The 26,614-nt window shown below is 45.2% G+C and overlaps 1 protein-coding gene across 2 annotated transcripts; it reads right to left on the bottom strand.

The window, feature by feature from the left end:
* FAS (Fas cell surface death receptor) lies at window positions 1-26,614 on the bottom strand. 2 transcript variants are annotated; one of them, XM_042907763.1, is made up of 9 exons: window positions 26,447-26,614; window positions 12,213-12,378; window positions 7,727-7,864; window positions 6,585-6,693; window positions 3,848-3,906; window positions 3,625-3,693; window positions 2,100-2,206; window positions 1,030-1,054; window positions 1-316 (listed from the first exon to the last, which is right to left on the bottom strand). In XM_042907763.1, the coding sequence occupies exons 1-9, from the start codon at window positions 26,474-26,476 to the stop codon at window positions 30-32; spliced, it is 990 nt and encodes a 329-aa protein (XP_042763697.1). In that variant the 5' UTR covers window positions 26,477-26,614; the 3' UTR covers window positions 1-29. The 2 variants fall into 2 exon arrangements, with proteins under 2 accessions (XP_042763697.1, XP_042763698.1); XM_042907764.1 differs by having other exon boundaries at window positions 2,145-2,206; window positions 26,447-26,608.

The following is a 26,614-nucleotide window of genomic DNA, read 5'->3' as shown; positions in this document are numbered from 1 at the left end:
TTTTCGTGTTTGCGGTTTCCATTCTCAAGTTAGCCCGCACTGTCCTTCTGGACCATATCTTCAATTTTCTCGGCAAGAGCGCAGAGATTGGCTTTCCTGAGACCTTTCATCAGAGCGTAATATGCGCCCTTCCTCCCATGGAGCTGGTACCAATTCCGGAGCAGTTGGACTTTCTGTTCAGCTGTGTCTTGGAGGTTGTCGTTCTTGATCTCGTCTATTTTGGCTTCGTTGACACCGTTCTTGCGGACAAATTCTCTGACTTGAGTTATTTTCATTTGTTCGGCAATGCTACTGATGTATTTACTCAAGTCGATGTCTGCAAAATAGAGGACAGTCTCTAAACATTGGTTTCTCTAGATGAAATGCTCATAGAAAACCATGTTTACTTCTCCTCCAATAGTATTAAAGATACTCGTTAAGTCCTAGAGATCGAGAGAGCTGGTCGGAGGGGGTGGGCGGGAAACAAAACCCCACCCCTCCCGTGACCCCAGTAGTGCGCTCGATGACCCGGGCAAGTCACGTAACATCTCGGTACATGTTCTTTTCTCAGCTATAAACTAAGAGCGTTGGGAGAGATCACCTCTGACGTTCCCTATGGATTGGATGATCAATGGCCCACAAAGTTCAATGGCAGGCAAGACTCTATGATCTTCTCTCTGACTCACAGGCCAAGGAGCAGGACTGAACAGAATCATGAATATTATTACAGAACCAGGAATACACCACTAATAACAGAGTCTGCAATTCAGCTGATTTGGCCGCTAGGTCAACTTAAGCAGGCGTTCTATAAAAACCAGTTTATGGAGGAAAATTCTCTTAAGCCTCAGAATATACTGTCTTCTTGCTACCCAATTCAGTTTTCACCGTGAGTATTAGTTATACATTCAAACACACTGTCGGATAAACACTTGACGGTGAGCAGGAAGGACTGTGTTTAACGAGGAGTAAGACCTCGCGATATGTCACTGAAATTAGCCCGTAAACGCCTAAGGAAGCCATCTCCATGAAATGAAAAGACAGAAGCCTTACCTGCGAAATTCATTGGGATACTCTCCTGAGGGGACAAGAAAAAGGGAGGGAAGGAGCAAGATAAATAAAAATATATTTGTATGTAATATTCTACATGTAACTGTCTAATTCTTCCTTAATACAAAGGAGGTACAATCAGTAGCTTGATGTATAAAATTAGCTAGATTACATGATTGAGAAGGATTCTCCCACCATCCAAAGTTTTATGCTGCCCGAAACTAAGGAATATTAGCTTATTTTTTAGGCAGGCAAGGAATCTAAGGATTCATGGAATGTGCTGAGATGATTTTTTCATATAGACTCGTGAGAATAAACATGACAAACATAATTATTCTACAATTTCCTTTACAGTTACTAATCTTCTTTTTGACCTGAGAAAATGGTTTAAGTTGAAACTACTTAATAAACCCCGACTTTCACCGAGCCCTGACCCCAAATGGAAATCATCATTCATCAAGTGAACTGTTTTCTCTCCCCACTGTATCTTTTGCTATCTGAAATGCTTTGATCCACGTTGATAAAAGATATGGTGAGAGACAAGGTAACAAGTGGCTGGAGCGAGCTGAGTTGTGCCTCTGCGACAGGCTTTCAGAGTTTTCTGTGTGCCCGGGGCTCGGATAATGAGTCCCTGCTCTCGTAAAGAACGTCTGTCCGCAGTGCGTCTGCAGGGATAACACCAACGCAGAACACAGAAGCTTGGCCACGTTCTCTCTCCAACTCACGCTGAGTACATTCTCATACTTACGTTATTTGTGTCGAGGCTTCTTATAAACTGGGCACCATATCTCAGTTCAGTTCTTTTTTAAACTTTATTATTTTGAGAGAGAGAGAGAGAGAGAGAGAGAAAATCCCAAGCAGGCTCCACACTCAGCGCGGCACCTGACGCAGGGCTCGATCCCACCAACCATGAGATCATGACCCGAGCTGAAATCCAGAGCCGGATGCTCAACCGATTGAGCCACCCAGGTGCCCCTTAGTTCATTTTTGATGCCCCTCTAGCCCACACACACGCACACACCATAGGTGTTTGTTTAAAAAAAAAAAGAACAAATAAAAAGCTGAATGACTACTTTCTCTGTTTCCTTAAGGAAGCCGATGCACGTTTCAACACCTACAGTAGATGAGACTGTAGATCTCCGGCGGCCATTCTTCGTATTCCTGTACTTTTTCAACACACCTGAAAGACAAAGAGATTTCTATCAGACTCGGTTCTCAGGCTTGCAGGAAGCCTGTGCGAACACACTCTCCTACGAAGAGAAGCGTGAGAAGGAGGGAGCAATTCCCTGAAACTTAACGTGACCAATACCCAAGAGGCAGCATTGTCCCGTTTCTGGAAATCCCGGCCCCCTCGGTCGAATGTTCTAGGGGTATGTCACATTTCACGCGAGTCATCCGTTCATCACACCCTGGCCTAGCCGGAAGCTGGCTTCTCACTTATCGTGGGGCCCCGCCGCTCCCTTTCACCAGCTTGGAGTTGGGTGAGTGTCGATCGCAGAACACAGAAGCCAGGGGACGTGGCAAGTTGGCATCGGCTTGCCCCGGGGTGACATTTCATGCCGGGCAGTTCAAGTACATACTCACACAAATAGCTAAGTACACACATCGAGTCAGTAGGAGATGCAAGAAAGGAGTGGGTACATCTCCAAGCACAGCTGGTGTCTATTTGGTCTCCAAAGGCAAAGCACCCTTTGCATCTTCACCTGAACCGGAGACAGTGATTTGTTCCAATGGGGAAGGAAAAACCGGATGCTCTAGAGTTCTCAAAACCTGACACGTTCTGTGCCTTTATGAGCGATTTTCCTGCAGTAATCACGAATATACCCAATTGGGGCTTACGTGTTGACTTTCTCGGTAGCCCTGGCATAAACTACACTGCCAAAGTATTTTAAATTAAGGGGGAGAAATAAAAAATTAAAAGAAAAACCCATGGAGTTTGAAAAAGGAGAGGAGGCACAGAGAGGATGAATTTATTAAGTGTTCCCTGCAGGCTTGCCCGGGAAGAACCTTCTTGTTCTCTTTTTTTTTTTTTTTTAATTTTTTCAATGTTTACTTATTATTGAGAGACAGAGAGAGACAGAGTGCATGCAGGGGAGGGGCAGAGAGAGAGGGAGACACAGAACCCGAAACAGGCTCCAGGCTCTGAGCTGTCAGCACAGAGCCTGACGCGGGGCTCGAACTCACGGACTGCAAGATCGTGACCTGAGCCGAAGTTGGACGTTTAACTGACTGAGCCACCCGGGCGCCCCACTTCTTATTCTCTTAATGCATGGGACCATCTCAGTGAGCAGTGAAGGGTTACTTCTCGTCCTTGGCCAACTCAGCTGGGGCCTGGATGAAAACATCCTTGTTCACAGGGAGGATGGGAATATCCATTCGGGACTTCAGAATAATTGTTTAAAACCGGTAGCTGAGGGATGGCCGTACCCCTCATTCTTATCAGGTCTCAGGGGGGTGCATCCGGTGGCAGGAATTTAACAACACAACAAGGCTGCCTACCTGGCAGTTTTCTTATGGGTAGGAGACAGATGGGAATTCTTGGGAATTACTACTTCCCAAGTTATTTCATCCTGCAGTTTGAACACAGTAAGAACTTACAGCAACATACTAGTGCGGACGGTAGAATCAGGAGCAGGGCACAAAGCCACAGAAGTTTGGAGCTGGATCCTGTAGGGAGAAACATGGAGCACTGAACGTGAAACCAAGTCATCTTTAAGGTTAAACAGAGTACTCCCAAAGAATCAGAAGGGATTGGCTTTTCGTCAGATTCTACAGGGGGGACGAGAGAAAGGAGAATACAGTCATAGAAAGAAACAGTCACCTTGTTTACATTTGGTGTTGCTGGTTGGTGTGCAATTCTCAAGGATTCCATGTTCACACCTAAAAATGAAAGAATCCAGAGGAAATTCAAAATGCCTGGTGGACTGGCTCCTTGATCATCTGCAACGGCACACTATACACGCAGGGCCATTTTATTTATCTTTGCATCTCTGACAAACATATTCCCTCAAATGTTGCTAGATTAGCATCTGACGCTGGCACAAATTCATAACGTGATTTATATGTTTGGGTGAGAAATATCCTACAGAGTGACTATGTTTTAAAAGACAAAGAGTTGAGAGGCACCTGGGTGGCTCAGCCGGTTAAACAACTGACTTCGACTCAGGTCATGATCTCACAGTTTGTAAGTTCTTGATCTCGGGGTCGAAGGTTTGAGCCCCACAATGAGCGAAGGGATAACTTAAAAAAAAATCTTTACGCTGCCAAGAATTACAGAAAGGTAATAAAACATTGACAATTAGGAAAAAGGATGAAATGGACAAAGATCTTAAAACTCGTAGGAAACAACTTGAAATCATAAACTGCCAAAAAACTATTTCAAAACAGTCCCACTGGACTATAAAAAGACGCGAGGACAAGCACTACCCATGATACTGCTTAGAGATCCCACCCAGCTGGCCAGTAGAGATGTCAGGGCATCCAGTGGTGATGAGGACACTCAAGAGGAAAATCCTTGGGGTTTTCTTCGACAGCCGAACCCTGACAGTCAGATTGTCAGATTGCCTGAATGAGATCGGTTCAGCCGATTCCCTAAGTAAGCGAGCTAGGATAAGTGGCTTATCCACCATGAGCCTGTTTCCCCATCAATAACAAAGAGATAACATTTGCATCCAACAGTTATGGTGAGAAGAAAATTGAATGGAGATTATGAGGTATTTAGAACTATTATTACAGCTGACCCTCGAGGATATGGGGTTAGGGGCACTGACCGCCAGCCCCCCCAATGCACAGCTGAAAATCCACATACAGCTTGTGACTCCCCCTAAAACTTAACTACTAAATAGCCTACTGTTAACCAACAGCCTTACTGATAACATAAACAGTGGATTAACATATTTTGTATACTGGGGCCCCCGGGTGGCTCAGTGCGTTAAGCATCCGGACTCTTGGTTTCTGCTCAGGTCATGATCTCATAGTTGTGAGATAGAGCCCCACATGGGGCTCTGTCATAACAGTGCAGAGCCTGCTTGGGATTCTCTCTCCCTCTCTCTCTCTCTGCCTTCTCACACTCTTATCTCTTTCTCTCAAATAAATAAACTTAAAAATACATATTTTGTATACTGTATGCATTCTATACTGTATTTTTCCTTTTTTGAGAGAGAGAGAGGGAGAGAGTGCAAATGAGCGAGGGGCAGAGAGAGACAATCCCAGGAGGGGCAGAGAGACAAAGAGAGAGAGGGAGAGAGAGAGAGAAGCGGGGCTCACCCAAAGAGGGGCTGGAGCTTACCTGATGTGGGACTCAAACTCACGAACCGTGAGATCATACCCTGAGTCGAAGTCAGATACTTAATGACTGAGCCACCCGGGCAACCCCTATACTGAATTCTTACAATACAGTGAGCTAGAGAAAAGAAAATGACATTTAAAAATCATAAGGAAGAGAATATACATTTACAATGCTGCACTAGACTTCTTGAAAGAAACTCACACATAAGTGAACCCACACTATTATTCCTCTTATTTTCGTACATTAGTCCCTACCTATCCTATCGCCATGAGGCACTCTCAGACATGTGGGGCTGGAAGTAAGGGCTAGGTTGACTGCCCATAATTTAGAATTTTCTAGTAAGTAAGAGACATAAGGCATCGTGTCCCTACTTGTCAAGCCAACGTTCCCAAGGTGAAATACAAGTTTAAGGCCAGGCACCTGAACGTAATGCTAAACGTTTCTATTTGCACAAAACAATAACTTACAAAGCAAAAGCTAATATACAACACGTATTACCCACCCTGACGTCACAGCAGCGAGGCTGACAGGAGAAGTGAGTGTTATCTGCGTCCTCTGAGTGAGGGAACTGGGGGTCAGGGAGGCTAGCTGACTCTGCTCAAAACCACCCAATTAATCAGAAGAAAAGTGAGATGCACCATCAGGTTTCCTACCATTGGCTCAAAACTAAGATCTGTAGCATGAAAGACAACACCTTTTGTCATCTGGCCCTGGCTCCTTTTCACCACACCCCGGCCAGCTACTCTGCTCTCTGGAGTGTCCACCTGTCTCTCGGCAGATGTTGTTCCCTGCTCGAGATGTCCTATCCGTCTGTGTACTCCTGGGAATGTTCTCTTTCCTCTTTCAAGACTCTGGCCACGTGTCATATCTTCACACCCCGCCCCCCACCTCCCCAGGCCGAGGGGAAAGGTTCTCCTGTAGAACTCATAACACCCTGGGCGCAAGTCTCTTCTGCTGTTCGACACACGGTGTTGGCCCCATAACCATTGTTTTTCTTGACTCTCTCTGCCTCTGCCTCTCTCCTGAGACGTTTGATGCCGGGAACATGGCTTGCTCAGGACACTTCTTAGCTTACGCAGCTCGCGCACTATCCAGCACATAGGAGATGTTCAATCAACGTTCGGAGACTGGATGTTTGAATGAACGAAGCGGCGAAGCAAGACTAGAACCCAAATTCTTGACTCCCAGCCAGTGTTGTTTCCCCCCTGGGAAGACATGGTCTATCCAGGTAGATCTCTAGCATTTTGATCAAAGAAAGATGAAAACTTACATCATGCACGGGTTACAGTGTTCACACAGAGAGACGTTACAAAAAAAGTTTGATTTACATCTGCACTTGGTATCCTGGGTCCGGGTACAGGCTTTTTCCACTTCTAAGCCTAGAAAGCCAATTTTCAGACCATTAATTAGAGCAGCTGGTTATAAGTGGACCCTGCAAATGGTGAGCAGGGGCCACAAGAGGTTTTGAGATCTACCGCTTAAATCGGCACATCTTCCCTAACACAGAGAGTATTTACATGGCAAACAGGTAACCCCAGGTGGAAATAGTCGAAATCATTTTAGCCGAGTTTTAAGTGGGCAGACAATCCAGCAACGAATGCCACCTCACTTGTGCTTAAATAGCTCCCCTGTTCTTCTGGAGCCTGGCTGCTCAGGGCCTGGGGTGGAGACCAGCAGCAATCGGCATCACTTGGAAGCCTGTGAGAAATGCAGAATATCAGGCCCTGCTCCAGACCCAGTCAGTCAGACCAAGGCCAAAGCCCTCACTCAGAGATCCTTGTTTAATTGCTCTGAGGTGGGACCTAACAGTTGACATTTTTCATAGCTCCCTGGGTGACCCTAATGTACAGCCACAGTTGAGAAACATTGCTTTAGAGCCTGCGTGGGGCCAAGGAAAGCTTTATGTCCAGAGATTTCTTGATATCAAATGAAACTGGGAGTATTTGTTACATTTGAATCTAGGTTCTCACAATAGATTGGGACGGTCGTAAAAATTCAGGTCCCCCGTTGGAATTATCAGGACAAAATCGATCCTCAAAGAACGGGGAGCATCCCACGCACCTCTGGATTCCTCTGTCCTTGTATCAGGAGGCTTCTGAGCTCTTGAGGGCCACGACAAGAGCATAAATCAAGGTGGCGAAAAAATGTATGCAATGTTGATCGGAGCGGATGAACCCTGTTCACCAGGTTCGTATTTAGTTATTCTGGGAGAACTGCCTGGATTTGACCCGCAAATGTGTAGACAGGTGATTAGCCTGGTACCTGGTCCCACTTCACCCCGGCCAGCTCCATGCTGCCCTTTTCTGTGTGCGAACATAGTACCAGAGTAGGCCCCAATTTCGAACTGGATTATGCATGGTTCTACGTGGAGCCCCATGATTGGTCTTTTTGATTGCTTTGAAAGATGCCTACCGTCCTCTCCATCACAAATTCTACATCTTCTGCATCTGGGAGAAAAATGGCTCGTGTCTGTGTAGTCCTTCCCTTCTTCACAGGGTATACAGGATGCTGTACCCCCATCTTCTTCACAGTCAGCAGCTTTTCGTGTGCCTGCCCAAGAGAGAGATGGAACGAGTGTTTGAACACAAGGTGGTCACGCAACAGCATGGGAGACGTGCAGGTATGACAACAAAATGGGGGTCAGGGTTGTTAGGCTAACAAAGTACAAACACAACGGGGGAGAAGGTTATTGTGAAAATCACGTCAACAGACAGGACGGCTCCCAAGACTAAACCTAAAAGAGCGACTGAAGGAATATGCCTACAGACATAGGATGATTCACAATAGGACTATATATTTTAATTTTTTTATTGTTTATTTATTTTTGAGAGAGAGAGAGACAGGGTACGAGCTGCAGAGGGGCAGAGAGAGAGGGGGAGACACAGAATCCGAAGCAGGCTCCAGGCTCCGAGCTGTCAGCACAGAGCCTGACACGGTGCTCGAACTCACGAACCATGAGTCAGACGCTCAACCGACTGAGCCGCCCAGGAGCCCCAGGAGTATATCTTTTTTAAAAGCTTACGATGACCAAATGCACTTGAAGAAATGCCTCTAGCAACTTTTTTTGCAAGGAGGTCAGAGGCTGGTATTCATTCAATTTCTTTCTGTTCCTTTGCCATTAAGGGATAGAGTACGTTTGGATGGGAAGGCGTGAACGTATTTACAACATTTATCATCAGGTTTTTTTTTTATCTCAGTACACACAATCGTGAATAATATTCACATTTCCTTTACAAATAAAGTGAGTCACTGTATCGGTGTTAGTAAGCTTTATACAACCATGCTTTCTCCTGAAAATTCATTTATTTAACAAGTGTTTATTCAATGCCTATTGTGTGCCAGGCACTTTCTAGGAGCCAGAGATGCTGCATGAAACAAGACAAAGCCTAGATCTTCAGGGGCTCCGTGTTTCCAGGGAAGAAGCAGAAAATGCACAAGTAAGCATATGATGTCAGGTGATGGTAAGTGTTCTGGGGAAAACATGGGGGTAAGTGCTATGTTGGGCAAGAGCTAGAGAAGGAAAATCTAAGAGGAAGCAGGACTCGTGACCCCAATTATTCATGGTATTAAAAGAATTAAAAAAATTAAAAGAATAAACAGAGTCTGTCTGCCACACACATGTGCACAGCAACAATAATTTAAGCTATTTTTCCTGGATACGTAACTTTCTTAGTAACACGATAGCATTCTTTCTGATAAAACAAAATACTACATACGCAAATTATGCAATTTAAACATGGGTGATATTATCATAAACTAAGACAATAGTGTGCCGATAGAAAAAAATAAACCGATTGTGAAAACCCAGAACCAACTTCAAATTCAAATACAGTGCTGTATAACATCACAGGGATGCTTAAGAAAACTGAGCCAAAGTTCAATTTTCCTCGCTTGCCAGTGGTAGTGTTATACTGGTTTCTAAACGAATCAGCCTCCCTAGCGGATTACCTTGCACAATATGCCCAGCCCAAGGTCTAGGGCATGACAGGCATACAAGAAACCCAGAGTTTTCTCTCCTCCGATGTATACAACCTAAATTGATCAAAGTATCAAAAGTGAGCGGTTGTTTTCTTGCAAATCAGATTTTAAAATACATGCGTTTCTGAAAGTGATAGTACACTTGCTCACCGTAGAGACTTTGGAAAAGTTAGGGAAGTCTAAAAAGCACCTATATGTCAACCACTCCGAGAGATTCACTATCATTTTGGTGTGTTCTTAACGCATATGCACGCACACGTACATGCGAGTATATGTGCATGCGGGGTGTGTGTGTGTGTGTGTGTGTGTGTGTGTGTGTGTGATGTATTCAGTGTACCACAGAATCCTTCTTATCGGATATGGTGAAGGGATGGCTTTTTGATCAGTCAATCAAAAGTCAGTTCACGTACAGAATCATTGAAAAAAATACTGTAAATATTTCAAATTATGAAACATAACTATATAATGACTTCCCAGTCTGATGGCACAGAAAAAGTTGTTATAATTCCAGATTCTTCCTCATGTAAGTGACATCCAAAATGCCTCCTTTCTTGTTTTTCTTCCCTTTCCTCCCTCCCTCCCTCCCTTTTTTCTTTTCTTCCTCTTTTTGATGGAAATAAAACCTTCAAGATACCAGTAATTTGTACGAAAAGCTTTCAAGGACTTTGTGATTTTTCCATTGACTTTGATCTCATCTCGTTCATCAACAATTCTTTCAGCAACTCGCCTTTACTGAAATCCTGCAAACATGGAAATGAGTTTTCATAGGAATAAAATCTGCCTTTTCTCCGTATTCATATAGCATGGGTTTATATAATAGTTGATTAAATTACACATGAATATCACAGCACCCATGAGCATAAAAAGAGTTGGAAGCAATGTGAATAGCGATAAGCCTACAATTCAACAGGCAGGAGAAGGAAGGGCAGCGGATCAGTGTGCATTCGTCACCACCCAAGATTCTTAGGGATGCAGCAGAGACAGTCGGGTAATCCAACGGACAGATCAGTGAGAAATCCCCTCAGGGAATTTACACCTTGAGGCTCATGTCAGAAATATATGAGAAAACATGATATATTTGCTTGAGACATTCTAACTTTTGAATACTCCCAGATTTACTTCACCGATCCCACATCACAGGGTACCACAATGAAATGCCATGCATACAATATTTTCCTTTACATTTGACTACTTTTTAATTTTTTTTGATGTTTATTTATTTTTGAGAGAGAGAGAGAGAGAGAGAGCACAAGCAGGGGAGGGGCAGAGAGAGACACACACACACGGAATCTGAAGCAGGCTCCAGGGTCTGAGCTGTCAACACAGAGCCCAATGCGGGGCTTGAACTCATCAACTGCGGGATCATGACCTGAGCTGAAGTCGACGCTCAACTGACTGAGCCACCAGGCACCCCTATGTCTGATGATTTTTAAAGACCTTTTCCCCATAAATTTATTACTGTAACAGTAGGCACGAACGTTTTCAAGTTTTTGTTCTGTGTGTCCAAATTTCTTTCTTAAAAAGTTAGTGATAATTTACATTCCAGTCGTGGTTTCTGAGAGTTCTTATCTCACAAGCAAGCTCAGCGGGGCTGAAAGCACTTCTTCAGAGAAAATGAAACAAAGCAAATCAAACAAAAAAAGCAAACACAAAAATTCTTGACAGTCTGATACGCAGAGCCTCTTATCCACGTTTGAATTTGCAACTTACGCTTTAAAGACATAAGGATCTTAACCCAGAGGCCCCATGGATGATGTTTAACAAGGTATAAAAAAGCTAGGAAGCCATTCTTTATTCCCATTTGGAGAAGACGAAATAAATGTAAAGAGGATTAAGTCTAAGTGGGTGGGATTTTCCATGAAGGTTATTAAAAACTGGACAGGAGCCCAAGGGAGGCTGGTAGGATCTTTCGACACAGGACCTAAGCCTGTTCAGCTGCTGGAGTTCTGGAAGCCTGCAGACCCACTACGAAACCTACCACGCTCGGTCCTCATTGGCTGTGTTAATCTACGGCAGTCCAGGTGCTCTTCCCTCTCCCCTCCTGCCTCCCTTCACCGTGCAGCTGAGAGGGGTTCATGCCGGTAGGAACTAGCCCTCCACTCTACTCATGTTGAAAACCAGGCTTGCCCCACAACTGGGTTTTTGCAAAGCTTCGAATTTGCTCGTGTTCGAAGGATTTCCGATCTGAAATTGGGTTTGCGTTTCAAAACCCTGGTGTTCTAAAATTGTTGGCCTTTGTCCACTGCTTTTCTCGCTCACCGAGTCGCAGCTGCGAAAACGCAAATGTATTTTGCAGGCTCCAGAGACCTTCCAACCGAAGGGAATTGCTAGACACATCTCTGAAGGGTGGGGGGGGGTCCCTTGCTTTCAGAGCCCCACAATTACTATGATATACTATGATATATTTTAGTCGGGCCCATTGTGATGAGTTTTTTTTAAGTGTATTTTTATTTATTTTGAGAAAGAGATAGAGAGCAAGCAGGGGAGGGGCAGAGAGGGAGAGGGAGAGAGAGAATCCCAAGCAGGCTTCACGCCATCAGCACAGAGGGCAGATGCGGGGCTCGAACTCAAACATGACCTGAGCCGAAGTCAAAGCGACTGAGCCACCCGGGCGCCCCTGTGATAAGCTTTAATATCCACACATGAGTCTTCTTTTGCTCCTGAAAAACAGCTGAAGAAATGCTCTCCCTCCAGCGGCACCTGCCATTTATAAATCGTATTTATTTGTACCCGCACCCAACAAGCAGGATACAGTTGAACTACATTAGCGTCCGGAAAGTAATTTCCCAGTTGTTTCTCTTTCCAGCAATGCTCTGATAGAGGAGAACCAAGCACCGCAAACATTTTTTCTCCATTATTACTCCGTGCTACGCCTCACCCTGACTTTCCAGCTAACGGCTGGATGTTTTGGGTCACATACCAGGAGAGCATGGCAGACAGCAGAACTTGCTCCCACGATGCAGACCTTCCTTGCATCCAGGCTCCCCTTCGGTAGCGTTCTTACTCAATTTCAACACCTTGGAGTTGACATCGGCGACCTGAGCACTGTCGCCTCTGAACAGTGATCCGGCAACAGAGGTAAGTATCTGAAAAAGGAAAGCATGAGCAAACACTGACTTGTCAACCAGGCAACGTGGTAAACAGGGGTGACCTGCCCCGAACGGTTACATTTGCTGTCACACAGGCAAAATCCACATGGGGCTGCCTCCTTCTGCTGACTCGCCTCCAGAAAAGGAGCACATTGGTTCTGTAACAATCCAAACTACTCTATTAATGGCATCGGGGATGACAGGAGCCAGGATTCTGGGCTCAAGTGAACCCTGGCCCCCCAGTTACCGGCCCCATCACTGTGGGTAAAGTCCCTCAAATGCTCCCAGTCTCCATTGCGTTATCTATAGAGCGGAAATGAGTGGAAATGATGTCCTTTTCATGAGTTTGTTGTGATAATTAAACGGAATACGCCCTTAAAACTCTTCACGCGATTTCTGGCACATAATAAAGAGGTGCCCAGTAAACTGTATTATTACTGTTTTCTTAATTACCATTATTGTTATCGTCACACAGCTCTAGTGAGGGACAACGTCGTGACATAGGAAAACCAGTAAATTTCAAAATGACTGATTGCGGTGTGAATCCCGGCTTTTCTACCAACAGTGTGGCTTCAGGCAATTTATAAAACCACCCTGACCCTCAATTTCCTGACTCGTAGGTGACGACAGCACTTTGTGTCTTGCAGAGTTATTAGGAGGATAAGAAGTGATAGCTTCTCCCAAACCTGGCATTTAGTTTATAACAAGTTCTATGTCTTCTCTTTTTATACCTAACCACAGAACAAACAGTTTTGATGAAGTCTTATCTGGTTGTCCAACCATACAATGAATCCGATGGGATTTTCTTCACCTTTGTTCAGAAAAAAAAAAAAAAAAAAATGAACTTCTTTTAGTGGAGAACCAGTCTTTAATCTATTTTCAGTTCCCTTCTTCTGGAGATAAAAGTCCATCGGTTTAAGTGATATCGGTGTCAAATTTATCTTAGTCAGTTACACACCAGAATTCCTTGGAAAAATGAGCCCCCCAAAACGTACGGAAGCATTTGGACATAATCTCTGGTTGGTTCCTTTCTCTGACTGCCTAAGTATTTTTGGTGTCTCTAACCATAAATATAAACAATTCCTTCTTTTAGGTGGAATATGTAAATTCTATCGCTAAGCATCCAAAAAATTTAAACTCTTAATTCCGAAGACTTTTTTTAAGGTCATTTTTCACCGTTTTCATGGCACATATTATTTTTTTCTACTCTATGGCATAGTAATAATACCAGCACCTTCTGAGTAAAGAGAACTAAGTGTTCTTCACGTATAAGCCCCTGCACACAAGTTCCTACGTCTTCCCTTCTAGCCCCTCCCCCTATGTCACCAAAGCCTGTGTCCCCTTCAGGTCACAGGATACCACGGGACCTTACAGGAGATGAGATGGCCCTCTTTTCCTCCTGGGATGGATGTGCTTAAAAATGCATTTCTAAAATTCGGTCTTCTTCCAAGAGGGCGAATGACACCAAAATATCAAGAAAATATCTCACTTGACCAGGGTCTCTCGCCAGCAAAAGGTAGGACTTGTCTGAGTCTCCAAATGCCTTTCACAGTGGCGTTCTTTCCCTACACCCAAGAGACAGGGGCGCTTACTACAGGCTATAGCCTATACATATGCTTTCTATATGAATACTTCTGCGTAAAGAACCACTTGAACTGGTACCCAGATCAGAGGAATAATGCCTAAATATGCTGGCTTCACTGCCTCTTCAATCCCACAGACGTTCCTTGAGCACCTATTATACGCCAGGTTACAAGAATACAAAGTAACATTGATTGTAATAGACAATGAGTATTAAGTGTCCAAAAACACATTTGCAGGCAGGTTGTTTGTGGTGCATTAATAATTTGGGGATGTTTTACACTTTATATTGGCATGCCTCTTCCTTTTTAATTTTTTTTAAGTTTATTTATTCTGTGAGAGACAGAGAGTGAGCAGGGGAGGGCAAAGAGAGAGGGAGAGAGAATCCCAAGCAGTCTCCACACTGTCAGCGCTGAGCCTGACGCAGGGCTTGAACTCAACGAACTCTGAGACTGTGACCTGAGCCGAAATCAAGAGTTGACGCTTAACCGACTGAGCCACCCAGGCGCCCCGGGATGGATGCCTCTCAGTTTTTTAAAAGACTTCTGAATCTATGAGCTTTTTCTAAACCAAAATGTGCAACTTTGCACTAAAGATCTTTATTAGCATCCAACTCTCTTTTCCGGGTGACTGTTCCCCACTTCTTACTTTATCTGTGGGTTATCCTGTCATCCGGTTAATATCCGTCCCTCTTCTAGATCAGAGAATCAAAAGCTAATGCATAGTAACTGAATTGGGCGTCCTGGGAAAAATAATGTGACGGTAAGCATAGCAAAGTGTTAACTGCTGAGATGGGAAGGGCTTTCCAATGAAAATTTTCCAAATTTTTAGGATCCTTATTCCAAAACCGTCTGGCTGTTCTATATGACGGTCAGGGATTAAACATACTAGCCATCTAACATTCCAGGCATCGCCAGCACGTACAGTCTCGAGCCAGTGTAAAAATCTCCCCACTGACGGAAGTTACCAGGGAGTGTTGTTTGCAACAGATAACACAAGACTGGATGTAAGCACCCCAAATTCTTTCCCGTCGTCAGGCACCTCCACAGCTATGAAGACGGAGGTCACGGTGAGTAACACTTGCTCTCCTCTTTCAACTCAGGTTTCCCACCAGAAACTGAAGAAAATGGTACATAGTTAAACTCAGAAGAGACTGATGGGGACTGAGCCAGCCCAAATTGACAAGTCAAAATTGCTGAGAGCTGATAACCAATCCTGTGTGCGTGGGGGTCTCCTAGGCCCAGGGGGCCCCATCCTCTTTGGTATTCTAATTCCATCCAGTATTGCTGAGACAGTGTTACGAGCGGGTCCACGAGTCATTCTTGGTTTAGGAGATAAGTGCTCACATCTTACACTCACGGATTGTGATACGAATGCGATTTCTGGAGAACCGTGCATCTAGTCGACTTTCTAGAGCTGTCTAAAACCAATGTACTTTCTAACTCACGTTGTTTTTGTTTCACAGTTTTTTTTTCTTTTTTAAGTTTATTTATCTATTTTGAGAGAAAGAGCGCACGAGCAGCGGAGGGGCAGAGAGAGACAGAGAGAGGGAGAGAGAGAATCCCAAGCAGGCTCCATGCTGCTAGCACAGAGCCCAACATGGGGCTCGAACTCATGAAACTGTGAGATCATGACCTGGGCCCAAACCAAGAGTCAGACGCTCAACCGACTGAGCCGCCCAGACGCCCCAGTTTTGAAATTTTTCGTTGGAAATCAAAATCCACTGTGCCAAATCCATCAAGACATTGAGACATGCAAAACCCGGGGTAGAGCATGGGAAGACACGACTATCACTGGCCACGAGCACAGACATCAGGCCCAACTTCATTTCATGCCTGATCACATCTGCTTCACAGAGTTGAGCTCAAGTGAGCCTCAGAGACTTACGTTAAATAAGAAAAAGAAAGCTGATCTGAAGGGCAGGCAGTGACGGGTACAAAATGTGATGTAGGCAGTGCCCCGTGCTCCATACAGCTTGTATTTCCTTTTTGATGGTTGCATTAACTCAAGTTTGCAGTATGCAAAGATTTAACCCAAACTGTCCGGGCAGGAACTGAGGCATTTGGACTGTGACAAGGCAGGAAACCCACAAAGAACTAAATGATCTGAATGCTCAAAAAAAAAAAAAAAAAAAAAAAAAAAATGTTTGCATAAAAGCTGAAAAGGCCCGAAAATGGGTTAAATTAAAGGTCTGAAATGTGAAGAAACTAAGTCAGATGCTAACCAAACAGGAAACAATGAAAAAGAAAAATAGTTTTACATCTCCATCATCCTAAAGATGAGAAAGTCAGAGAACTTCAGTTGTGTATTCTGCTGGGAATATTCTCTAACCCATTAATCCATTAATTAACTGAGCAAATACTTTGTTGGGTACCTACTATGTGCCAGACAGGTGCCTGGAACAGAGCTGTGAACACGTAAAGACTCTATTCTCATACAGATTATATGTAAGTGAGCTGTGTTAGTCAGGGTTCTCCAGAGAAATAGGACTCAAAGAGAGAGAGAGGGTGTGTGTGTGTTTGTGTGTGGGAGAGAGAGAGAGAGAGGCTTGGCAAGTCCAAAATCTGATGGGAAGTCAGGAAGAGCTGACTCCAGTTCAAGTCTGGAGGCAGAATTTCTTCTTCCTCAAGGTCTGCAGTCTCTGTGTTGTTAAGGCCTTCAACTGATTGGATGAGGCCCACCCACATGGGGGAGGAAAATCTCCTTTACTCAAAGTTTACCACTTTGTTTTTTTTTTTAATTCTGTTAATGTTCATTTATTTTGAGAGAGAGAGAAAGAGAGACAGAGCATGAGCGGGGGCGGGGGGAGCAGAGAGAGAGAGAGGGAGACACAGAATCCGAAGCAGGCTCCAGGCTCTGAGCTGTCAGCACAGGCCCAACACAGGGCTCAAGCTCACAGACCATGAGATCATGAGCTCATGACCTGAGCTGAGTCAGATGCTTAACTGAGTGAGCCACCCGGGCACCCCAAAGTCTACCACTTTAAATGCTAATCTTGTTAAAAAGTGGCAACAACAAAAAACAAACACCACACCAAAAATACACCGTCATAAAAACACCCAGAATAACATTTGAGCAGATATCTGAGCTCTGTGGTCCAGTCACGTTGAGACATACAATGCAGCATCCCATGCAAGGATATGACGTGAATACACACAGAGAAATACACACTATGCCAGGGAGGGGTAAGTGCTATGTAAAGCAATAAAGAAAGCTTAGGGGGTGTGGAGACTTGGAGGGGCGGGGCGGTGCTGTTTTAGAAAGCGTGGTCCGGGAAGGCCACCAAGTAAGATGTTTGCGCAGTGAGTGGATGGAAATGTGGGGAAGAGCCAACAGGTGGCTTTCTGGGCAGGTGGCACTCAGACCTGCCAAAGTAGGGAAGAGCCTGAGGTCCTCAGCGAAATCATCACTAGCAACTAGCTGTTAAAATAAGTAAGGATCACGTCTCCCGAGCCACACAAGTCATTAGCACTCTGACTAGCAAGCCATAGCGGGATTCTATGGCCACCATAACCGTAGACACAGCGACCTCATGGACCCCTGGAATGTCAGAGCAGAGAGGGGCCACAAACACCTGTTCAGCTGCAAGACAGACCTCCGTTGAGTCGTTCCTTATCTACAGGATTTTAACATTAAACAAATTTTTTTTAATGTTTATTTGTGTGTGTGTGTGTGTGTGTGTGTGTGTGTGAGAGAGAGAGAGAGAGAGGGAGAGAGAAAGACAGTGTGTGAGTCGGGAAGGGGCAGAGAGAGAGGAGGACACAGAATCCAAAGCAGGCTCCAGGACCTGAGCCCAATGTGGGGCTTGAACCCACCAAACTCGAGATCGTGACCTGAGCTGAAGTTGGACGTTTAACCGACTGAGCCACCCGGGGGGCCCCTGGATTTTAGTATTTTCTGCAAATCAGAATATTTGTTTCTCTCTCTCCTGAATTATCCACGAAAATGTGAAGTGGGGGCTCCGGTCCCTCAGAAGGCCGTTTTCCCCGCTCCGGCGTGACATTTGCCTGGCCCAGTACAAAGTTCAACAATATGTATCTCCTCGTGGTAATTAGAACAAACAGTGAGGAATTCTCACTGTCTTTTATTTATATTTTATTTTATTTTATTTTATTTTACTTTATTTTATTTTATTTTACTTTACTATTTTATTTTATTTTACTTTATTTTATTTTACTTTACTATTTTATTTTATTTTACTTTATTTTATTTTATTTTACTTTACGATTTTATTTTATTTTACTTTACTTTATTTTATTTTATTTTATTTTATTATTTTATTTTATTTTATTTTATTTTATTATTTTATGTTTCTCTATTTATTGAGAGAGGGGGTCAGGGGAGGGCAGAGAGAAAGGAAGAGAGAATCCCAAGCAGGCTGCATGCTGTCAGCGTGGAGTCCGACGTGGGGTTGGATCCTACAAACTGTGAAATCATGACCTGAGTGGAAACCAAGAGTTGGACGCTTAACTGACCGAGCCCCCAGGCGCCCCCTGCTGTCGTATTTTATAGTGCCCAGAGCACACGAAATGACTTGTCCAATAATCTACGACTGGGAAGGGCCAAGGGAAAACCCAGCACTCCTGACCTAACCCTGGGCTCTGTTTTAGGTTTGTAAAATGGTTTCCTAACTACTTCTACTCCACTTAGGCACACAAACAACTCAGTGTGTTTTCAGACGCTTGTTGACAAGAAACAAAGAATCTGCAAAGGAAATGCATATTGAGGGTGGAAAGAGGGGGTCTGGCAGGAACTCTCTGAGAACCAGAGTCAGTCCCAAGTCTGAGAAAACTGAGGCAGGAAGTTTTCTTCCTGGTTGGGGTTCTGGCTGGCACAAGAGGCGAAACTCCACATCCTGGTCTGCAACTTGGGAAGAAGTTGGGTTTACGTCTCCTTTCCTCCGATGTGGGTGCTGAGTTTCTGAGCACTGGCACGATGCTCACTGGGTCTGTGGTCTCTTGCAGGGGTGGGGGTCTGCAATGCACAAATAGGAACCCCAAGTCTCCCCCCCCCCCCCACTAGAATCTTTGCACTGGCTCCTTTTGAGACTCAGAAACAGGGCTGCATGAGAGTCTATTCCTTGTAGCAGGTGACGAGACACTGAGAGAGTAACTGGACATTCATTAGTCCCCAGCATCAGTGATGGATCACCCTTCACAGCCCACCAGGTCCCTCAATACAAGAACTGAGGTGGGGATGGCCAGACCCGGAAGTTGATCAGGGCCCCGCACCATGCACCACACCGCAGTGTGGCAAGCTGTCCACACACTCCCCGGACTTGCCAACACTCAAGGTCTAACACGGTAGTTTCAGAGAGAGTGACGTCTCAGTGACTGAATTAAGCAAGCTGCTGGAAGACGCTGGGACTACCCTTTGGCTTACTCCAGAGAAATCAACTGCCCTTGAGAGAAGAAATAGGATTTGAAATGGAAGTGGCAAAAAAAAAATCTTTTTTAAACATTTTTTTACTCTTAGTGAAGTTGAAAGCAAACGGGAAAATAATGTTTGTGAGGTGGTGAAAAATGGCTGCCCTTCGAATGGCAAGAATGAGTAACAGGTGCATCGAAAGAGTGTGACCTTTTTCAGTGCTTCGCCCTGTCCCCTGCTGCTGAGGACATAAATGGAGCAAGAAATGATTCTGTTTCCTTGCTTGCTTTTTTTGATGTTTAGTTACTTAAAACAAAGGAGGAGAAAGACGTCTTAGGCCATGGCCAGTCCACCATGGCCAGTCCACCATTTCCAATGATGAAAGGCATTTCTAATGTATTCGGGTAAAAAAAAAATCAGGCAACAGTCATGTCCTTTTGTAAGAGGTACATTACTGAAACATGGAGATGCAGAGAAATAAAATAAATTTTTCTGCATGAAAGAGATAAGTGAAGATTCCACTCCTTCTTACTCTTTCAAAAGGTGTAATCTCTTTTCTTTCTTAAGGCCAACTTCTGAAAAGACCAAGAGAGAGAGAAAGAGTTGAGGCAGTTGGGGGGCGGGGGGGGGGGCGCGGTAAGGGACTGGCAAGATCTCTGAGTGATCAAGCAATGAACAAAATACAGTGAGGGAATCTAGAAAATTCTACCTGGGATTAGATGTTGACTAGAGTTAGAAAAACAGTTTTCAAAACTGTGATGGAGATCAGAATCATGTAGTGATGCGTTAAAATAATAATAATAATAATAACAATAATAATAATAAATCAGAGTCTCTGAGGACGAGGCCCTCCCTATGGCTACCTTCAGCAAGTTCTCAGTCCCGTGGATGTTCACCACGGCTGTCCTCCTAGAGGAAGATCTGAGGGGAGCCAGCCTTGACATTTACAAGTGACAAGTTGAGAGCTTTACAGACCAACAGCCTGTGTTCTGCCCTTGCGAACCAGAAGTTGACTTCTCCCAGAGAAACACACCCTTCCAAAAATAGGCCCGAAGGAAGGGAAGTCACCTTTGATGGAGGAAACACATAATGGGAGGGCTACAAAATTCTAAACAAGAGCCTGGAGTCCTTAAATGCCCAGGGGGCCAAAGAGGGAGCACAGGAGTACCTAACAGGCAATGGGGAGGGGAGTAGGGCATGTGGGCCTAGGTCTCCCACTTTTCAAGAGAAACCCAAATCCTCCACCATTGAGGTAGCAACTAATATTAAAAATACGTTCCTACAGGGACGCCTGGGTGGCTCAATCAGTTAAACCTCTCACTCTTGATTTCGGCTCAGGTTATGATCCCAGCGTCGGGGGATCGAACCCTGAAACAGGCTCCATGCTGAGTGTGGAGCCTTCTTAAGATTCTGCCTTCCTCTCTCTCTCTCTCTCTGCCCCTCCCATGCACCCTCTCTCTGTGTCAAAAAAAAATACACACTAACATATATATATATATATAACATATATAGGGGCGCCTGGGTGGCTCAGTCTGTTAAGCGTCCGACTTCGGCTCAGGTCACGATCTTGCGGTCCGTGAGTTCAAGCCCCGCATCAGGCTCAGTGCTGACAGCTCAGAGCCTGGAGCCTATTTCAGATTCTGTGTCTCCCTCTCTCTCTTCCCCTCCCCTGTTCATGCTCTGTCTCTCTCTGTCTCAAAAATAAATAAACGTTAAAAATTAAAAAAAAAAAATAACATATATACATATACACACACACACACACACACACACACACACACACACACACATATATATATATACAGTGTGTGTCAATCCCATGTGGACAAAAAAAGAAAAACAACAAAAAACCAGTCTGGGACAGTGTCAGCCCAATTTTTGCAATCAGGCCTAAATCTATTAAGACATCCATATGAAAAAACAGTCTACTATGATCAAGGATTCCTTGCGAGGATGGCAAAAAAACCAAAGCTCGATCATCAGCACGGGGCAAGAACATAAGCCACACGCTCTGAGTACATATTCTCTCTCTCTCTCTGTCTGTCTCTCTCTCTCTGTCTCTCTCTTCCAAGATCTCTGCCCTCAGAAATCAAAAGCATCCATGTTTCCCACACCTTGTATTTTTACAGCCTCCCAGAGCACAGAGGCGAATACATCCGGAATCTTGCACGACTTGACCAGGGGACAGCCTGCCATTAATGACTCCATGGCCAAGTTTATTCCAATGTCGCAAGTTTATCCCAGCTCACCGTTGAACAAAACCTACAGGGGGCGCGCTTGCCTTGCTGGGCTCAGCATGTCTGCCCATTGACCTGTAGTCGGATTTGCTCATTTACAAGGCTGATCCTGCTCCAAATGCCCAAGTCCATGCTAAATGCACTATCATCCTCACACCTGGTGGAACTCGGGCCAGTTGTCCGACATAGACGGCTGTTGCTAAATGCCCACAGACGGCTGCGGTGGTGCAAAGATTGCAGTTGCACAGAAGTTCATTCCAGAACAAGGAGGGAACAGATCAAAGGCAAGAAGGAGCGCATGCCTTCGGGGGAAGGTGGGGTTACCGATGCTACCACGATCAGTTTCTTCCTAATTAGAGCTTTACGGTTTCCATCTCACTTCAAAGGCAAGAAAAGGGCGCAAGTGCATTGCGTTTTGTTCCTGTTCAGGACTGAGCTGAAGACACTTAGCTGGTGTTAGGAAGCTAAAGGCACTTTGTTTTTCTTTTTCAAAGCAAGGGCCTTCCGGAAGTGAAAAGGACTTTTGAGGTAGTTAAATGCCATTTCCCCACATTTGGGAAAAGATACACACAGACAGCAAAAGGAATATAGTACTAAATACACTAAGGTCCTGACAGTGGTTTACAAATAATTTTTTTGGTGATAAGACATATAGAGATTGATCCCAGTACAATTAGAAATGTTTTCTTTATAATAAGAGATTATTACAAGGTAATAAATAAAACAGTAAGTGATGAGCATTATAGAAATCCAAGTGCACTGAATAAATGCCCTCTCTGTAAACACATCCAATACAAATTAAAAGATAAAAACTGTGTACCCAAGAAGGGACAGAAAGCAGACTATAAACACCACTGAGGAAACATGTAATTATGTGCAAGTGTAGATGAAACCAAGAGGCCATAAATAAAATAAAAACTGCTTGTATTTGGTGGTGAAAAAATGGGGCGCCTGGGTGGCTCGGTCGGTTAAGCGTCCGACTTCGGCTCAGGTCATGATCTCGCGGTCCGTAAGTTCGAGCCCCGCGTCGGGTTCTGTGCTGACAGCTCAGAGCCTGGAGCCTGTTTCAGATTCTGTGTCTCCCTCTCTCTCTGCCCCTCCCCTGTTCATGCTCTCTGTCTCAAAAATTAATAAATGTTAAAGAAAAAAAAATTAAAAAAAATATGTGGCTTTATTTTCTCAAGAATTATTTTTTGTTTCACATCATAGTCAATTTCTCTCTCCATACTGACTTAAAAGGAAGAAAGAGATTCACTGTCCTAAATTTGGTTTCACCTTGCTTTGCATCTTATGGGTCCACTTTTTAAACATGCCCTTTTATGATTTTTCATCCTAAGGCAACGGTCTTTAGTACCTATTACAAAACATGTGCTCACGAGGGACTTTTGGGACCAAGATAATTTGCCAAAAGGCACTTCATTCACTAGGGGTTTTCAACTGGGGGATTTCCTGATTCAGGTTTTTAGACATCCCTTCAGTGTTGTTTATTTTCTCTAACTGCTAGTTGTAACTGGAGTCATCTGGCTTCGCTAGCCTTCCGAGAGATTTTTTCAAAATCCTGACAGTTCTATCCTAAGAGCTATTTAGAAATAAATTACTTGTCTAGTGTCCCAAAGAGACTTACGTCCAAATCCTGGGTCCTCTTTCCTTCTGACTCTTTTTACCTTTCCCCCTCTAAACTTAGGGCAAGAACTGAAATTTAGTTTTCTAAAGTTTTAAACTCTAATTTGCCACTAGGGGTGGTAACTGTGTGTCAGAGAGGGAGGAGGGGACACTTGTTGATCTAACTGGAGCTAAGACTGGGGCCCTGATGGGCTCCGTGTAGCAATTTCATTTCTGCTGCCCAATCTTGCCATCCTTTAGAAGTCTGTGTTTTTACATCCCGGTGGTTATTGTTTTAAATTACATTTCGTAATTTCGTTTCATTCTAAAAATTTTTAAGTCCATTGTGAGAGAAGTAAAACCCATTAAAAAACACATTGTGTCAAAAAAATAAAATAGGGATGCCTGGGCGGTTCAGTGCATTAAGCGTCTGACTCTTGATTTTGGCTCAGGTCATGATCTCACAGTTGGTGAGATCGAGCCCTACAGTGGGCTCTACGCTGGCAGTGGGGAGCCTGCTTGGGATTTCTCGCTCTCTACCCCTCCCCTGGTCACGCTCTTTCTCTCTCTCTCTCAAAGTAAATAAACATTAAAAAGTTAAAAATGATAAAATAATGAACTAAAGTAAATTACATTAAATATACCAAAAGGGGGCGCCTAGGTGGCTCAGCAGGTTGAGCAGCTGACTCTTAATTTTGGCTGAGGTCATGATCCTAAGGTTGTGGAATGGAGTCCCTCATGGGGCTCTGTGCTGACAGTGTGGAGACTGCTTGGGATTCCCTCTCTCTCTCTCTCTCTCTCCCTGCCTCTCCCTTTACCCCTCTCCCCTGCTCACATACTGTCTCTCTCTAAAATAAAAAAATAATAAAATTTAAAAATTAAAAAAAAAACACACACTACAACTCATTTCATGTTTCTTAGGTTGGTTTAAAGGAAAATGACTAAATTATAAATTAAGCAATCGTTCTTAATTCTTCCACCAAAAATCTTCCATATGATTGCTTATAAATACACTGGTTTCTTTTCAAATGCCCTCTCCTTTCTCTTGACCATAATTTTAAGACAACTGCTCTAAGAAATGTAGAAAAAACTGTGTATCTAGTCCCTGCCTGACCACAGACCTCAACAGTACAAGATAAAACCTACCAGAGCCATGTGCTAAAAAAAAAGAAAAAAGAAAAAGAAAGAAAAAAAAAAAGAATAGAATAGAAAAGAAAAGAAAAGAAGAAAGGAAGGAAACAAGCAAGACGTCCCCACAGCTCTTTCTCAGACACATTTCTACATTAGGTCTGACACTTTTTCTGTCTCCTTTAGACACTCGTGAATTGTCTGGGGATTTCAAACTTATTTCTTGTAGGTGCCACACAAGCAGCAGGAGAAGCTGGAGGAGAGAAGGCTCCAAGAAGGGAGAGAGAGACGTGCGGAGGTAAGAGGTGGGGGTATCTGTGGACCACGGGCAGCAACAGAGACTAGAAGACTGGAAAAAACCGAGGGGAAGAATACATGAGGCAAGCCCACTGCCAAGGTTAAACATCTGCTTCTGGGTTCCACTCCTCCCGCCATTTTCTCATTCTTGTTACTAGTAAGTCAGCACTGCTACCTGCAAAGGCACAAAAGGCAGCATTTGCTGGAAACACAGGAGGTGACACGACAGACAGCGTGGAAACATCTTGAAGAATACAGGTATGCTCTTGGGCGAGCAGTGGGCACGAGGCAAGATTCTGTGTAATTAAATTTAAGAGCCACGTTGGAGGGGCGAAACGGAATGCACACCACAAAATATAGACGGCGATTGCCTACGTGATGGGGTTGTGCCAGATTTTTTTCTTCTTTATTCGTCTGCACTTACAAATTTTATTGAATAAACCTGAAACTTCTTAATCTGCTAGGCCATATATTATATGTAACTCTACAGATATCATCATAATAGGTGTACACACACATTATTTGTGTGTGCATTCTTTCAGAAAAGCAAAAACTTCTGGCAAAGATGCAACAGTATACAAGTTAAAAAACGAAGCCCTTCTGGGTTTGGATAATTTTGCTACGCTCACTAGTGCTGCTGTCCCAAGAACGGGGAGAGATTTTGCAAAAGCAACCGGCCCTGCGATAAAGCAGTGGTTAACGATAGGAAGAAGAGAGTGTAGTCTGATTTGTACAAATCAATTTTGAATCTTACATCTTCTCTAAGAGAGCTCCTAAAGGAAGCCAAATATTGTGCATTACTTCCGAAAGGCCCAGTGAGTTGTTGTTGTTGGTTTCTCCCTCCCCCCACCCCCCATCATAAGATGGTTCCAGACATCCCTGCCCCTTCCCTGTCAACTTTTGGCGTGGTCTGGAAACCAGGCCCCAGCAACAAGTTACCTGGACTTTGGACCTAGGTCTAAATCAAGGCCCAGCTCTGCCCCCTACACGCGCTGTGCGATCTCGGGTGCATTCACGTGAGCTTTCTGGCCTCCATTTCGCCATCTGTGAAATGGAGCTGAGGGCATCTTCCGCGGCCCGCACCCGCGGTGAGCTTGGACCGGGGTGGCTTTTATAAGCGGCCCCATCACGGCGCTGGGAGCTTGGGTGGGTCCCCGTAGAACGAGAATCCGTGGACTCCCATGGAGCTCAAATGATCCAAGTCCCTTCGACGGGCCACCAGGCTGGCGCTTCTGAGCTTGGGGACTGTCCCTGCTGCCCGGGATTCGAGGCCAAGGTCGGGCGCCCGGGTGCGGGCGCGCTGGGATCAGGTCCCACCTCCCGCCCCAGGTGGGGGGGGGGGGGGACAGAAGCTGCAGGAGCGCCAGCGCAGCCAGGTTTCGAGAAGAAAAGGAAGGACAAAAAGAAACGAGACGAAAGAGAACACAAACCTGAGACGGTGACTTACAGTCTTAAGGAGAGGGATTCCCGGAAGGGAAATAAAACCAGTTTCTTTTTCTGTCCCCTGATAAGAAAGTCACAAGCCTCCGGAGGCGCATTCAGCCCCAAAATCACTTTCCCGAGCCAAGAAACGGCTCGGGAAACCCCAGCCCGACGTCCCCCACCGCCCGGAGGCCGCTTTCTGCCCCAAATCCCGGAGCGGCCGCGGAGCGCGCGGGGTCGGTCCCCGGGCCCGGCGCGCACAGCCCCCCGCCCCGGAGCCGGACGCGCAGCACCGATCCCGAACACCCCCCCCCCGCCCCACCTCGTCCCCCATCCCCGGGGAGGGGGCGGCTCTCAGATCCCGGAGAGCCCCCCCCACCCCACCCCGCAACGCGCCTCCCCCGCCGTGCGCCCCAGGGCCGCGGACTCACCAGCCAACGGACGGCCCAGGGCCCCTTCATGGCTGCGGAGCGCCCCGCCGGTCCGCCAGAGCCTCCTCGAGCGCCAGCGCCGCCGTCCCCGGGTCCGGGAGGAGTGACCGCCGCCTGGCCCCTCCCCGGGCCCCGCCAGCCCGCGAAGGAGCTCCCCGCCCGGCCCGC

Source organism: Panthera leo, chromosome D2 (genome assembly GCF_018350215.1).
Source record: "Panthera leo isolate Ple1 chromosome D2, P.leo_Ple1_pat1.1, whole genome shotgun sequence".
Lineage (NCBI taxonomy): Eukaryota > Metazoa > Chordata > Mammalia > Carnivora > Felidae > Panthera > Panthera leo.
The sequence above is the reverse complement of the archived record's forward strand: the minus strand, read 5'-3'. Positions and strand labels throughout refer to the sequence as shown.

What these genes read in the sequence shown, in the direction of transcription:
- FAS (XM_042907763.1), bottom strand. Translation starts at nt 26,476, where the DNA reads ATGAAGGGGCCCTGGGCCGTCCGTTGGCTG. An exon ending in AATTTGTGATGGAGAGGACG is followed by an intron (nt 6,694 to 7,726) that starts GTAGGCATCTTT and finishes TTGGCTTTCTAG; the next exon opens with GCTTAGAAGTGGAAAAAGCC. An exon ending in TATCCCAATGAATTTCGCAG is followed by an intron (nt 317 to 1,029) that starts GTAAGGCTTCTG and finishes TCTATTTTGCAG; the next exon opens with ACATCGACTTGAGTAAATAC.